The 14,724-nt window shown below is 38.9% G+C and overlaps 1 protein-coding gene across 2 annotated transcripts in view; it reads right to left on the reverse strand.

Moving 5' to 3' along the window:
• Nucleotides 1-6,717: 6,717 nt before the first annotated feature.
• Nucleotides 6,718-14,724, reverse strand: part of UBXN7 (UBX domain protein 7) — a 59,350-nt gene continuing 51,343 nt past the window's right edge. For both annotated transcript variants that reach the window (XM_045502463.1, XM_045502464.1), the window contains one exon: nucleotides 6,718-14,645. In XM_045502463.1, coding sequence (XP_045358419.1) covers nucleotides 14,484-14,645 — 162 coding nt within the window. In that variant the 3' untranslated portion in view covers nucleotides 6,718-14,483. The remainder of the gene's footprint in view (nucleotides 14,646-14,724) is intronic.

Below are 14,724 nucleotides of genomic sequence, written 5' to 3' on the forward strand. Positions count from 1 at the left end.
AGGAGTTTTCTCTTCTTGGTGAGCCCTCTCCTGATGACCCACCCTCTGCTCATTCTCATGTGACCTTAAGGAAGGAAACAGGAGCCATGGCCTCGTGAGCTAAAGTGTCTCAATGAGTCAGACAAGAACCCGTGAGAAATACCTTATCCTCCCGTCTTTCTCAAGGAGCAATACTTTTTCACATACTAGCGGCCCGTGTCTTTCACTCATTGCAGAATTGGGGCTCTTTGGAAAACCAGCACTGGACAGAGCAGCCACCATGTTTTCCTTATCACCTCCTTACTTTGCTGACTGGGTATGTTGCATGGTTCCTTTACTAGCCTCCTAACGTTCTTGTTCAAGCCCCAGGCCACCACCATCTTGTAGCAGTCACACGAGAGTGCTGAGCGTTTTGTGGTGCTCTCTGCATGGGAGATCTCTCACCCCCTTCTGACACTCTCCTATTCAAGATTCAGTTCAATCATCCCCAGGGAAGTCTTCCCCGATTTCTTCACTCAGAGTTAGGCACTTCTTTCTCTATGTTCTCACTGTACTTTATTATTTTTTAAACTGAGGTGTTCTATACACACAATAAAATATGCCACACTTTATTTTTTAAAAGATCTTTTCATTTTTTTTATTTTATTTTATTTTTTAATTTAAAAAAAATTTTTTTAACGTTTATTTATTTTGGGGACAGAGAGAGACAGAGCATGAATGGGGGAGGGGCAGAGAGAGAGGGAGACACAGAATCAGAAGCAGGCTCCAGGCTCTGAGCCATCAGCCCAGAGCCCGACGCGGGGCTCGAACTCACGGACCGTGAGATCGTGACCTGAGCTGAAGTCGGATGCTTAACTGACTGAGCCACCCAGGCGCCCCTAAAAGATCTTTTTAAAATAATCTCTACACCCAATCTGGGGGCTCAGACTTACACCCCCAAGATCAAGAGTCACATGTTCCACCAACTGAGCCGGCCAGGCACTCCCACAAATCTCAATTATAAAACTTAATGAATTTGTACATGTGTACCCAGGGTAACTGGGTCATTACAAATCAAGATACGGGACATCACCAAAATCTCCAGAAGATTCTAGTATGTCCCCTCTCTTCATTATCCCTATCCCCAGTGTATTTATTTTGGCTTTTATCACCAATTAGCTTTTGGCTATCTTTGAATTTCATATAAATGGAATCATATAGTGTGCACTTTTTTGTGTCCGGTTTTCTTCACACAATATTGTATATATAAGATTCATCTTTCATATAATTCATTCTTTTTTATTATTCCATTATATGGAATTATATTACAATTTATTCTACTTGTTGATAGACATTTAAATTATTTCCAATTTTTACCTATCATAGATAATTCCACTATAAATATTCTTATACGTGTCTTTTGGAAAATCTATGCGCTAATTTTTCTAGGGAATATACCTAGGAGGGGGATTGCTGGGTCATAGGGTAGGTGGATATTTAATTCTAGTAAATGATATTGTTTTTTTTTTTTTTAATTTTTTTTTTCAACGTTTATTTATTTTTGGGACAGAGAGAGACAGAGCATGAACGGGTGAGGGGCAGAGAGAGAGGGAGACACAGAATCGGAAACAGGCTCCAGGCTCTGAGCCATCAGCCCAGAGCCCGAAGCGGGGCTCGAACTCATGGACCGCGAGATCGTGACCTGGCTGAAGTCGGACGCTTAACCGACTGCGCCACCCAGGCGCCCCTAAATGATATTGTTAGTAGCCCAAAGTGGTCCTGCCAGTTTGCACCTCCCAGCAACAGTGTGTGAGTTCCAGTTACTTCCCATTCTCACCAACATTTTTAATTTTAGGCATTCCAGTGGTTTAGTAGTTTCTCATTGTGGTTTTAATTTGAATTTTCTTGATGAGTAAGCACTTTTTGTACACTTACCCGGCCATTTGGAATTCCTTTTTTGAGAAGTGCCTGCTCAAGTCATTTGCTCAGTTTTTATTGGTTCCTTCTTACTGATTTGTGGGAGTTCTTTATAACTCCCAGACATGATACCTTGGTCAGGTGTATGTATTATGAATGTTTCCTCTCGTCTGTGGTTTGCTTTTCTGCTGCTGATGATACCTTTTGATGAAGAGAAGTTCTTGATATTAATTAAGTCTCATTTATCAATCTTTTCCTTTACGGTCACTGCTTTTTGTTGCCCACTTCCAACGGCATTTGATTTACCTGTGCCGTTTTTATGCCTCTTCTCCCACAACTGTGAGATCCCTGAGGGCAGAGGCTGTATCTTACTCTGTTCTGTATACCCAGAACCTACCACAGAGCCTAGAACTTGGTAGGAGTTCAGGAATCACTTGGTTAATGAATTAATTCATCCACCAGACCAAGTAACACGCATAGTCTCTGTGCACAGATTTTACTTCTAATGATGAAAACAAATAATCCTGAGAAAACCGTTGATGCATGTGTATGAGAAGGGATAATTGTAACAGACTATTACATTTTTTTAAAACTACATACGAGCTGCTTTCTATGTATGCAGATGTACATGTGCCTGAAGACAAGCTGGTAAATAACTATTGAAAAGTTCATTAAATAGAACCAGTTTTCATTTTCACTGCAAAAGGGAACCATTTAGAACCTAAATGAATTCTTGTGTCTTTCCAGAGAACTGAATTTTGATAAAAGATACTAGGCTGGGTATTCACAAAGCTTTATAGTAAGAAGAAACATTTATTCACTTTATACAACACATGTACAAACTATCTCATTAGATCTTTACAACAGACTTACAGCAAATAAAATACATGTTAGGTTAGCTTTATTATGCAGATGAAGAGATTCTAGAGCAGAGGAATTTGACTTGCTCAGAGTTAACAGTGAATGAGATTGGGGAAATGATCCTGTTATCTGACTGTACGCTCTACACAATTCCACACATTTCATGCTTGAGTTTTTTTTTTTTTTTTTTTTTTTCCCCCAACCCAGATTCCAACCATCTTAAAGTATTTCTTCTTAGAGGCGGTACTGTGGTGCTTTGGCACCTAAGGGACCTGGGTCTCAATTCCTGTCACAAATACCTATTAGCTATGTGAACTTGAGTGGTTTACAGAGCCCCAGTAATAATCTGGGCCTCAGTTTTTCATTTATGAAACGATGCCTACCTTGTAAGTTTAATTTGAACATTAAATAAAATGTGAGATGCCTAGAATGAGTTAGTCCCCTCCCGCTGTCCTTGGATCTCAGCTTAGCAAAAGGATTTTATATGCATTATCTGTTAGAAATCTGTTACTTGGGCCATTAGAGTGATCTGATGGCTAACGGCCAGATCTCGCTCAGATTTTTAGAAGGGGTCTCTGTTCCCAACTCAATGGCTTATCTAACAGCTGACACTCTCATATGGGTATCATTAAAATGGTGCTTGTGGAGCAAAGGGAAGTGATGGAATTTGGCTTTAACCCCCGAAAGAAAGTACCAGACTTCTTTGGGGCTTATGATAGCAGCTGTAGGTTTTTGTTCCTTGGGGTAAATGTGTCACACTTCAATGATTAGTCTTACCAATAAGATACTTCTTTTAGAAACGGCATACTTGCAACAGCTTTACTTAGTAAGGCCAGCTTTAGTTCAAATTCTTCACGTCCCTGTAGGAAGCCTCTATGGTAACGGAGGCCTGGACACGGCCACAAAAGAACTACAGCATTACCTTTTTACCGATGTGTTAATAATCTTAGAATTTGGCTCCACTGGAGACACACCTACTAGTTACCACTTTGGTGGTGACATTTCTAGGGAGAAGCAGATGGGAGTCTAGGAAAGGCACACATTAAGAACGGGGCTTGGGTGGGAAAATAATTTGCCTAATGCCATAAACCAAGACTGAAAGGCTTAGGAGAACAGGAGAGACAGATGTTCCATTCTGAGGGATACTGGGGGGTCTGGAGGTGGGGTCTGAGCAAGGAATAGAGGAAGCTGAGAGCATGGAATTCACTGGCAGAGGGAAGGGGAAAAGATGATGACCATCAGGCCAGTCTTCCCCAAATAAAAGTGACAGACTGTCAGCTTCCTTGTGGGTGGGCTCCGACCTCAACTGACAGCTGACTAAACAGGAGAGCACATTCCCTTAACTGGAGGGAGAAAAAAAGGAAGATAGATGTTGAAAGAATTGCCATTCATACCAGTCCACTGAAGAGGAAGTATCGTTTTTCTTTTTATTTCATTAGTATACAAATATTACAAACGTCAACCCACTCCAATTAGGCTTCCGTTTCCAACACCACACTGAGATTGTTCTTGGTCTCCTCAATGACTTTTTGCATCTAATAAACACTTCCCTGTCCTTTTTACTTGAGCCCGAGACAGAATTAGACCTAGTTGGCCTCTAGAGCCTTTTTGAAATTCTTGCTCTTCACTCCTTTGACACCTCACTCTGGTGTTTCTCTTCTCTCACTGGCTGCATCCCCTCGACTCTTTCTGTTGGGTGATCTCCAGACCTGGATTCTGGACCCTCTGCTTCAACTTTGTCCCTAGGTCACCTCACTCTTTCTCATGGGACTAATAAACTCTGTAATGCTGATGGTTTTTCAGATCTCTAATTCCAGTCCACCTCTCCTCCAAGCTTCGCGCTCACATGTCCAACTTCCTGTACTACACCTACCCTTGGAAGTATCACAGTGAACACATCCAAAATGATCTCTCCCCCGACCAAACCTGCCTGATCACATCTTCCTGCCTCAGTAACGACACCGCTACCTACTCCCTGCCGGAAACTCATGATTGATTTCGCTTTCCTTCGTTCCTCCACATCTAATCCGACAGGAAGTCTTTCCATCTCTACTTTCATGATGCATCTCTAATCTATACACTACTTCCCAGTTCCACTCTCACTCTTTGGTCCAGGCGACCTCTGTTTTGCAGTTTGATCACTGCGACAGTCTCTGCTCTTGCTCTCTTCCAACTCACTGTCCACGTGATAATGTCTTCTCATTACACCTGGAACATGATCTGGGCTCCTTACCAGGGCCTACTAAGGCCTTATACGACCTGGCTCCTGCGCGTTTTAGGCCACTCCCTTTGCTCACTACACACCAGACCCATTTGCCTTCTCTCGATACCTCAAGTACATCCTGTTCCCCAGCTCTTCAAGTTGTTGTTCTGCCTGGAGGTTCCGCTCCTACTCTTGGCATGGCCACTTTCGCTGCATCCTTTGGGTCCCAGCCTAAATGTTAACTCCCCAACATCTTATTTAAAGCGGAATTCTCTATCTGCTTTTCTATTTTTTTCACAGTATTTGAATCAAACCTTTGTCTTTAAATTTGTGTATTGTCTGTATTCATTGAAAATACGTTCCTTGAGGACAGGGCTGTGCTTGTTGTGCTCATCCCCATATTTCTATTATTTGGCACATAGTGAGGTCAGTTAAGAATAAGTATCCTGTGGCTGGAGGAATGGGAGAGACCCCCTCTCAGTCCAATTTAATATTTAGGTCCAACCCTTGGCTGACCCATGTGGCCAGGGAGACCTAGTCTTGGAAGAAGATGGCAAGTCCCATCAGGATAGGTTGCTGAAGTGTGGGGATGAGGAATAGTTCCTTAAGAGCAAGAGGCAGGGGCACCTGGGTGGCTCAGTTGGTTAAGCGACTAACTTCAGCTCAGGTCATGATGTTGCAGTTGGTGAGTTCGAGCCCCGCGTCAGGCTCTGTGCTGCCAGCTCAGAGCCTGGAGCCTACTTCAGATTCTGTGTCTCCCCCTCTCTCTGCCCCTCCCCTGCTCACGCTCTATGTCTGTCTGTCAATAATAAATGTTAAAGAAAAAAAAAAAAAAAAGAGCAAGAGGCATAGCACAAACTGGTTTCTGGGGTTACCATGAGCGAGGCAGTGACCTCAATTTCTACGATATAATACAATCATATCTCCTGGCTTTTCTCCCATTAATTTAGTAATTCTGTTTTTCCTTTACTTGTTTAAACTGAGTCCTTAATCACTATGACTGGTCTGAAAGATTACATGCTTGAATTGCCCAAATATCGAGTTATAGGATCCTACTTTCCTAAAAGGCTAGCTCACCCAAAGATTTCATGACAATTTCACTAACATTTATACAGCACTTACCATAAAGTTTCGACATACTATTAAAAGAGAAGCTAGCAAACATTATCCTTGACAATGCGACTATGAACTAACCTCTGTCAATAAATACTTCAGGATCCTAAACATGAGAATATGAGGGCAAGCTTTTGAATCCTGAATGATATTAATTAAATCTAGAGAGAGTCGTCTCTCACAAAAACAGTAACAAAAAACTAATACTGAAAAGTTTTTGATTTTATTTCCAAGATCAAATATTACAACAGGACATTTACATGTATTTATAAAAAAATGCAGCAGTTGAATTTATAGATCAGAGGTTTCCTTGAGTTTGGTCCCTCTCTCAGCACAGTGAGCTGATGTCTTCAAAAGACTGATCGTCCCACTCCCCTCCCGCCCCCACCCCAAATGTCCCACCCCACCCGCCCCGTTCAAGTTGCAGTACCAATATAAAGCAACTGGGTACAACACAGCAATATTCACAATTTGGTACAGCCAAAACCAGAGGATCACCAACTGAAAGACCCCCATTTTGGAAATTATTTACCTATAGACTATGTGTATCTATAGATACATCACACCCAGTTATCTAAGATTTCCCTGGTTTTAGAGCAAGTGGAAGTTCCATGGAGTCTTAGCCAGCAGTCACAGCTCTGCTTTATCTAATGGCATGTTTTTTCCCTCCTCCGAGTTTAGATTTGCTATCGCCTCCATGTGTCTTCAAATTTAAGGCTTTCCCTAGCACCTTAATTATCACTTGCTAGATGTACAGGAGGGTCTCTAATGTGTCGTGAACAAAACAATTTAGTGGATGATCCAGTTGCCCCCTTGCTCACTGGTCCCGAACATTTCTTCCCACTTTTGAGAAGAGCTGCAGAAACAAATATCTCCTAGCACCATGGGATTAAAAACCCAGAACACAGAGAACTCTATGTGCCTTTTAAGGAGCACTTGCCAGAAACGCTACAATAGGAGCACTGTCTCTGTCCGTTATCTTCTTGGATTCAATAACAAAGTTACACTACAGATTAAATTTAGAGCCTGTCCTGCATTAAAAATGCAAATCTCACTAAGACCACCACTTTGTCCAGAATAAGGATTCCCAGGGAATCTCTAAATACTCTTAGGAACTGCTTGAGAAACACTTTAAAGCAAACACCCCAAGCTGACCTCACTCAAGTCCCCAACCCACCCCCATCCCTATTCCCCAAACAAATTTCATTCCTTGATTAACCTCTCTGAATAAGATGGGAAGTGAGGTTTGGGAAATGATGTGAAAAATGTTTAAAAAACACAATTAGTGAAGACATGCCAGAATTGGGACATCCCAGATGATTCAAAACGCATTATTCAAACTGAACTCATACAAAGCATGCACAGAGCCTACAAACACTCCTGAGAGTATTCATGGAACAATCAATACCTACTCGAAAAAGGACTTTTCTTAAAGGGTTTAAAAAAAAAAAAAGAAACAAAGAAAGAAAGAAAAGAAAGAAGACACCAGATGCTTAGAAGTTGTTAACAATCAAAAGGAAAACCATTCTAGGAAAGATTTTTAAAGGAGTGAAAAAACTGTATATAAAAGATTCATGCCAAAGCTTGGATGAAAGCCCCTCAAAGTCTAAGTATCATGTTAGCATCAACTGGTACTCATTTCTCTATATCTAAGACTAGAGGATTATATCATAGCTTTACCGTCTGTTTCCCAGCAAGAGTTTTAAACAGGCTTTCCAAAATTGAAGGGATAAACGTAAAAAGTAACAAGGCCCAAGGCCCAAGTCCCAAAATGGGTAAGATAAACAGCCCCTACTACAAGCTTGCTACACTCCTTAACTAAAAAGTGGAGGTCACATACTACTTTCATTCTAATTAGCAGGTAAAAGGGGATTTTCTGGTGGCAATGGTAACTTCATGTGAGGTTTAATTTACAGGGCAATAAATCATCAAAAAGTTATTAAGAACATATGAATAGGGTAAAAAACCTATTTATATTTTGAATCACATAATTTATTGATATTTTCCATTATTAAGAACACAGAAGCTCCAAGAAAAGCATACTATAAAACCATTTTGTTGAAAACATTCAGATACCCAGTTGAGCATCAGCATTCCAAAGTCATTAACTTGAAATAGAACCTGGTAACATGTACTCTTCTAAAGCTAGCAAGCTTGACAAAAGGGAAAAAAAAAGCAGAATGGCAGGGAACAGTTCCAGATCAAGAATCTATCCCTTATTAGTTAAGATGCTCATACTGAGTCTATGAAAAAAGCAGATAAAAGATTTTAAGAAGGGGAGAATTCAATTCCAGGTCAGAATTTATCCAATGATTTGAAATGTCTCCCATTTTATTTATTTACATCTAATAAATGAATGATTCGTGGTAGCCCAGTTAGATTAATAACTTTTTTTGATGCAGATAAAATTTGTCACGTTCAGTCCAGCGCAGTTTGACTATTCTTCCTATTTGAAGACTCAAGGGACCCTGTAAAAGAGAAAATCTCAGGGCATTTTGGTCTGTATATAGGAAATACCAGACAACAAAAACTTGCTATCTGTTGCCACAGAATTAAGTATAAGAAGGCAACTTCTCGTATTAAGACATTAATGTGGGATTGTTTAGGCAAAACACTACCATTGGTATTTGTATCTCTAATCCAAGTAAATCTGGTCATCTCTTGAAAATACTTTTCAGAAATGCTAAATTGTTTTACTGAAGTAGTTCATATTGGATTGCCCACCTCTGCTTTGAGATCATATGGTAAATAAAGGCTTGAACCAAAAATTACCATGTTTATGAGAATGACTGAGATTTCTAAGCAGTACAGAACATTCTGTAGGACAAAGAAGGGAGGAAGGGTATCATGGAGCTAGCCGTTCTATATACGGAATAAGAGAATTCTTAGGTGCAGAGAGAAAATGAGCTATAAAACCATTTGCTTCAAATTCTTCCCTTATATATTAATTTATGAAAAATTAAAAATGTTATACATTCAAACTTAGAAATGGGACTTCTTAACCATAGCTAATTTCATTAAAAGTCATGACTAATTTTCAGAAATGGATATCCAAAAAATTGAGAATAGAGAATGGAAAAGTAAAAGAGAAGGTAGGGTAAAAAGACTTTCTAATTCACGGCCTCATAGTCACATCCAATAATTTAGTCACAAGTTCACTTCATGGGAAAACGATCAAAGTCATCATAATCTCTATAAAAAAATATTCTTGATTCTAAACTGTCTCTCTAGCAGAACTGACACACGGTTGAGTCAAAGACCAAAATAACCAGCACTGAAATACCAAATTTCTACATAACAAGAGAAATCAAGATAGTGCCTTGGTATTCTCTGTTGGTTATTTTCTGTACTAAACATTCTTGCCACTAATCTAAACTGTGTACAATGCAATACTAAGTGTCAAGGCAAGACAATAATTGATATGCTATGCAAGGCAAATCAATGAAGTTGAATATTCATAGGACACAGCTGTCTTCAAGTAGCCTTTTCATCAAGGCTTGTATTACTGGGAAACTGCCATGTTCATCAGTAGGGTTGGTTCTTCCTATCTCATTTAATTTTACACAAGCCATCACTTATTCAGCAACCTGCATCCCATGATTTACTATTGAGTAGTTAAGTGAAAGAGGGCCAGACTGACAGAGAGAGAGAGAGAGAGAGAGAGAGAGAATATGAACATAACAGAGATGCACTCTTGTGGGATAAGAAATATTTTTAAAAGTTGGTCTAATTAGATCTTGAAAAAGTTGTTTCTGCTAAAACCAAGTGTAAATTTTACAACTTAGTCAAATCAATTTCCTAACAATTGCTCATCCAGTAAAGTGCTTTAAGCACACAGGTAAAATAAAATTTAATTCTGGTGTCAGTGAAATATTTGGTTCTCATTAATTACATTTTAGTCCTACTTAACACTGATTCAAAACACAGCATGAAGTTTTTAAAATTGATGAATTGTGTTTAAAAGATCATTATTAGGTCTAGAACTATGATACTCTCCTTTTTGGAGATTTTGGTCACACAGTGAGGTTAGATGAAGTTACTGGGAAATCTGGACACAGAAAAAAAGCGAAAGAACTGATTAACAAGTAAACTTTTAATTAGCCTAGGGATAATATGTAATAAAGAGGAGAAACTAGAAGCATAAAAGTGTAGAGTGGAAAGGACTTCAGAGATAATCTCATTCGGTGGTCTACAATCTGTGGGTTCCTAGAGTTTTTGCAAAGGGTCTGCAATTTCATATGCACATTTTCTCCAGCTATGGTCTTAATGTTATTAATATGTAACCCCACAATTCCCCACCCCTGCCAAACTCGAATAAGTCCTTTAATGTGAAAAAACAGAACTACTGATCCAGTCCAATTCTCTATTAGTATAGCAGAGCTATTACCCGAGTGCACTCATGCCTACATACAGTGCCCCTCTATATATTTCATTCGTACTTGGGTAGAGAAATTAAATCTTTCCTTCACTTTCCAGCTGCTAGTGGCTCCCTCTGGTATTTTCCTAAGTGTCCAAGTGAGATCCTTGCTAGCTAAAATCTTTAGTCCTAGGATCAATAATCCTTTCCTACTTGGGTGCTGGATATACACTACCAATAAACATTGTGCCCTAAGTCTAGCAGTTACAAAAGGTGGAGCTAAAGAATACAGGTGAGTCAAAAACTCTGAGCTACAGAGTTTGCCACTTTTCAGTTTTAGTTTTCTGTGGCCTTTCCTAACGAAAGCCTACACAAGTCTTTCCCTTTTCTAAAGTTTTATTGTAATTATAGTTCAGCCCCAGAAAGGTAAACATTTACACGTTCTTCAATTATCTCATGTGTAGTGTGTCTTTCCAACTGGATAAAACAGGAAGAAACCAGGTATTAGACTTGAAGACATTTCCAACTTTGATTAAGGACTCAATAAATATTTGTTGACTTCTAGAGTCAAGGAAGTAGAAGTTTATAGAAGATTTAAAAATATACACATAGCTCAATTTAGGTATGGATGGGACAAAGAAAACTGTATCTTTTCCAAAAAATGGTTTAAAAAAGATAAAATTATTTTTTAGCCTTTCCATCTATTCTTGGCAAATAATGCCACATATTTTCCTTTCACATTTTTATCAGTGCATCGTTTTTAAAAAGGAATAATCAGTCCCTCAAAACAGTGGTGCAAATAAGAATTTAAAGGCATAGTGCAAATCCCACAAGCTTTAAAAGGAAACAAACCAAACGATAATCTACAGAGCCAAACACAGGAAGAGAACCTTTTGGGTAAATTGATTCCCCTGTTGTGGGCGACTACAGCAAGGGAGTAAAAAAAAGCATGGACTCTGGATGCCTATTTTGATTTTGCCAATTACTAGCTGTGACATCCTGAGTGGGTTCTATGAACTTCACTTTCTTCCTGCCTACAAAATGGGGAAAGTGTGTATTTTGTAGAGTTCTTAAGAAGATTAAAGGAGAAAATGCACATAAAGTACCTAGCACATGCTAGTTACTCAGAATTAGTTCCGCATTCTTCCCTCTGTTCTTTCTTTGGCTGTTCTTTCTCTTCTCTGGTTCCTTTCTAAATCAAATTCAAAAGATGTTTCCTGTCACTTTTTTCCCCACTAATTTTCATTCCATCTCCCCATCTTTGTTTCTTGTCCTTCTCAAAGTCTATCTTGTCCTTTTCCTCCCCATCTTTTCTTTTGGGCTGTTTCCAATACCTATAACAAATGACTATTTTTAACTAATCTTACTAGCCTCATTTAATCTATTCAGTAAAATCTTTCCTCCAAAGAGCAAAGGAATTTGCAGAGCAAAGAAGAAGACAAACTGGAGGAAGCATACTCCTTTAGTGAATTGAGTTCATGAGCGAAACAGTACTCCTTTTTATACTTACTCTTCCCATGTATAATCCATAATCCCTCCCCCATGGGCTTCTATATCAAGCCCAGGATAATTACACTTCTGCCTCAAAATAAAATAAAATCCTCTACATCTTGTACTCTAAAAACACCAACTGTATCTAAGTTGGATCAGTATCTCATGCCCTAAGTCTTTGATATGCTTACTTAAATCACTTTATATTTACTCGGTCATCTCACAGTTATCCAAGTTGAAAAAGTCACTTTGGTTTCTCATAAATGGATATGCCACGGCTGACCTCATCAAAAAGAACTACATCCTATCATTAATGAGCATGTCTCGGATTCTTGAGATACGTTTTATAGAGAAGTTAGTAGGTAAAAGAATAAAACAGAGTCCCACAGGGAAAATTCTTGACTTCACATTTTTGACAGATTTGGACTTTAGCTGTGACTTTGCTGAGAGTGGAGATGGGTGCCAACACGGCACCAAAGCTGGGCATACCCTCAGTTCTTACCCTGTGCCTCCCTGAATTTTTAATTTCTGACTTTGTCTACTACCAACAATTTTTAAACCTTCTACTGCACCTTTGCTAGTACATAGCTCTATTCCTCAGATAGCAAGTATATTATCCAAGTTCAGAGATACAATTGAGGAATTAACATGAAAACCATGTTTCCTCAATAAATGAGAAGCTGCTAGTTAGCCTCGAGAGCCTATAAGAAAAACACCGAAATGGTATTACTCAGTCACCAATCTAAAGAGAGAACTTTGACTCAAGGTATAAATGAAATTGTAATTATATAAATATATTTATAAATATTTATACAATTATATACTTATACATAAGCACTTACACAGACTTAGAAAAAAATGTAAGAACATTAATTCAAAAGGACTCACTGAAGAATAAACAGAATTTTCCATGATTTCCTTGAGGAGATACATACTCATTCTTTAGGAAGGGTCCCTCAAAATCCAACCATTAGAAACCATATTCTCTAATTGTGTACTAGCAACACAATAAGCATCTTTTTTTTTAATCCCCACGTTGCCGAAAGAGTGATCTTAAAGTAGATGGAAACCTAAAGGTCTCTGAGAAATAGCAATTTATGTTCCTCAAGTAGAAGAATCAATCAATCCAAATCCCCAACTGACAAAATAGGTCCATTCTATAGAACAAGTTAAAGTTCTGATTTTGCCACCAGAATCACTACTACCCCTTCAGAGGACTCTATTTAAAGCTCAAACTAAGAATTGAGCATATGGTGAAGGTGATAAGTCAGACAGTATTACATAGATTCAAGATGGCCTCTTCTAAATAATACTGAAAAAAGCTTTCACCAGCTAAGTCTGAATGTGGCTTTTGTCGGCAGAAGAACCCCACATCTGAAGATTACCGGTAACCTTCTCCACCTCCCTTACTAAATGTTGTCTTATAAACTGAATTTAAAGGTCTTTGCCTTAGAGAGGCTTTCAGTTTTGATACCTTTTGCAAGAAAACGGTAGAGGAATTAAGCTCATTCAGTCACCAGAACCTTTTAGGAATTGTTCCAACCAGGGGTAAAAAAATGAATCATTCTTTCTAACCGTAGGAACATGGTTAGCAACTCTCAGCTGCATCTTCTTCTTCCCCCCCACCCCCCCGGGACATACATAAGTATGCCTTAAAGCACATAGGACAATCAATTACCATAGTGGTTACAACCACAAGCTACTGTACTGCATGATTAATTGAACAGTTGCTCTCCTACAGATCACTTGTGGACCCAAACAATGGAAGGGCCAAAGGAACTAATATGCTGTACTGGCAAAAACAGCAAGCACCTTCCTATCCCAGTCACCAAAATCGCCTCACTAAACGTCCGTTCCAGGACTAGCAGGATCAATACAATTTATAAAGTAATAATGAAGAAAGCTGTTTCAGGCTAGGATATTGAAAGCCACTCCATGCTACTCACCCTATATTTAACACTCAATCTGCCAATAACACATATCATGGAAAATAATTTTAGGTGGGAACATGGGAATCCTTTGAAAAAAATTTTTAAATATAATGAACAATAATTATAAGGGATGCTTTTTCCATGTAAACAAAAGCCTGAATATTTTGTTACGTGATATTTCTTACATGAACAACAAAGTGTTATAGAATTTCTTTTCTCTACCAAAAATGGGGCTTACAAAAAAAAGGAGGTTGTTCTTATTCTGAATCTAGCCATTCTTTTACCAAAGGAGCCTTGAGGAGTAACATTATCACTTGATCCCAAAAAAGTGCTGTGCAAGAGACCACTTATTGGAACATACATTTCCTGCAGCCAGTACTAGGAGGTCTAATTCTTTCACTTCCATTTGGTCACCAGATTAGGTAAGAAAGAAAGAATAGTAGGAAAAAGAAGAAAACAGAAGAGGAGTGAAAAAGGGGGTTGGGGGAAGAGACTGAATATAGGAGAGAACAAGAAATAAAACAGAAGGCAGGTGACTTGCTTGCCCGACTTTGGCTCTATGGTCCTATGAGCCAAAATGCATACTTAGTGACATGGTATCTCACAGGAAAAGGGATAAAAGGGGTAAGCTGAGAGAGGTCAGGCCATGATGTTAATTTCTTTCCTGTACAAAGACAGTCTCTTGAGGACAAAGGCCTGCCTCTTGTAATGTAATGTCATAGTCCAGATGAGAGAGTTTCCTTCGAGGGAAGTTGGTGAGAAGTTCAAAACGTTCATTTGGATATCCTTTAGACTGGACATGCTTCACCAAAGCCTATGAAAAACAAGAGAAAAGACAAAGCTGTTAGATGGAAATAAAAAGAAAGAATATATTAAGGTATTAAATATCCTAT

This window comes from Leopardus geoffroyi, chromosome C2 (assembly GCF_018350155.1).
Source record: "Leopardus geoffroyi isolate Oge1 chromosome C2, O.geoffroyi_Oge1_pat1.0, whole genome shotgun sequence".
Classification (NCBI taxonomy): Eukaryota; Metazoa; Chordata; class Mammalia; order Carnivora; family Felidae; genus Leopardus; species Leopardus geoffroyi.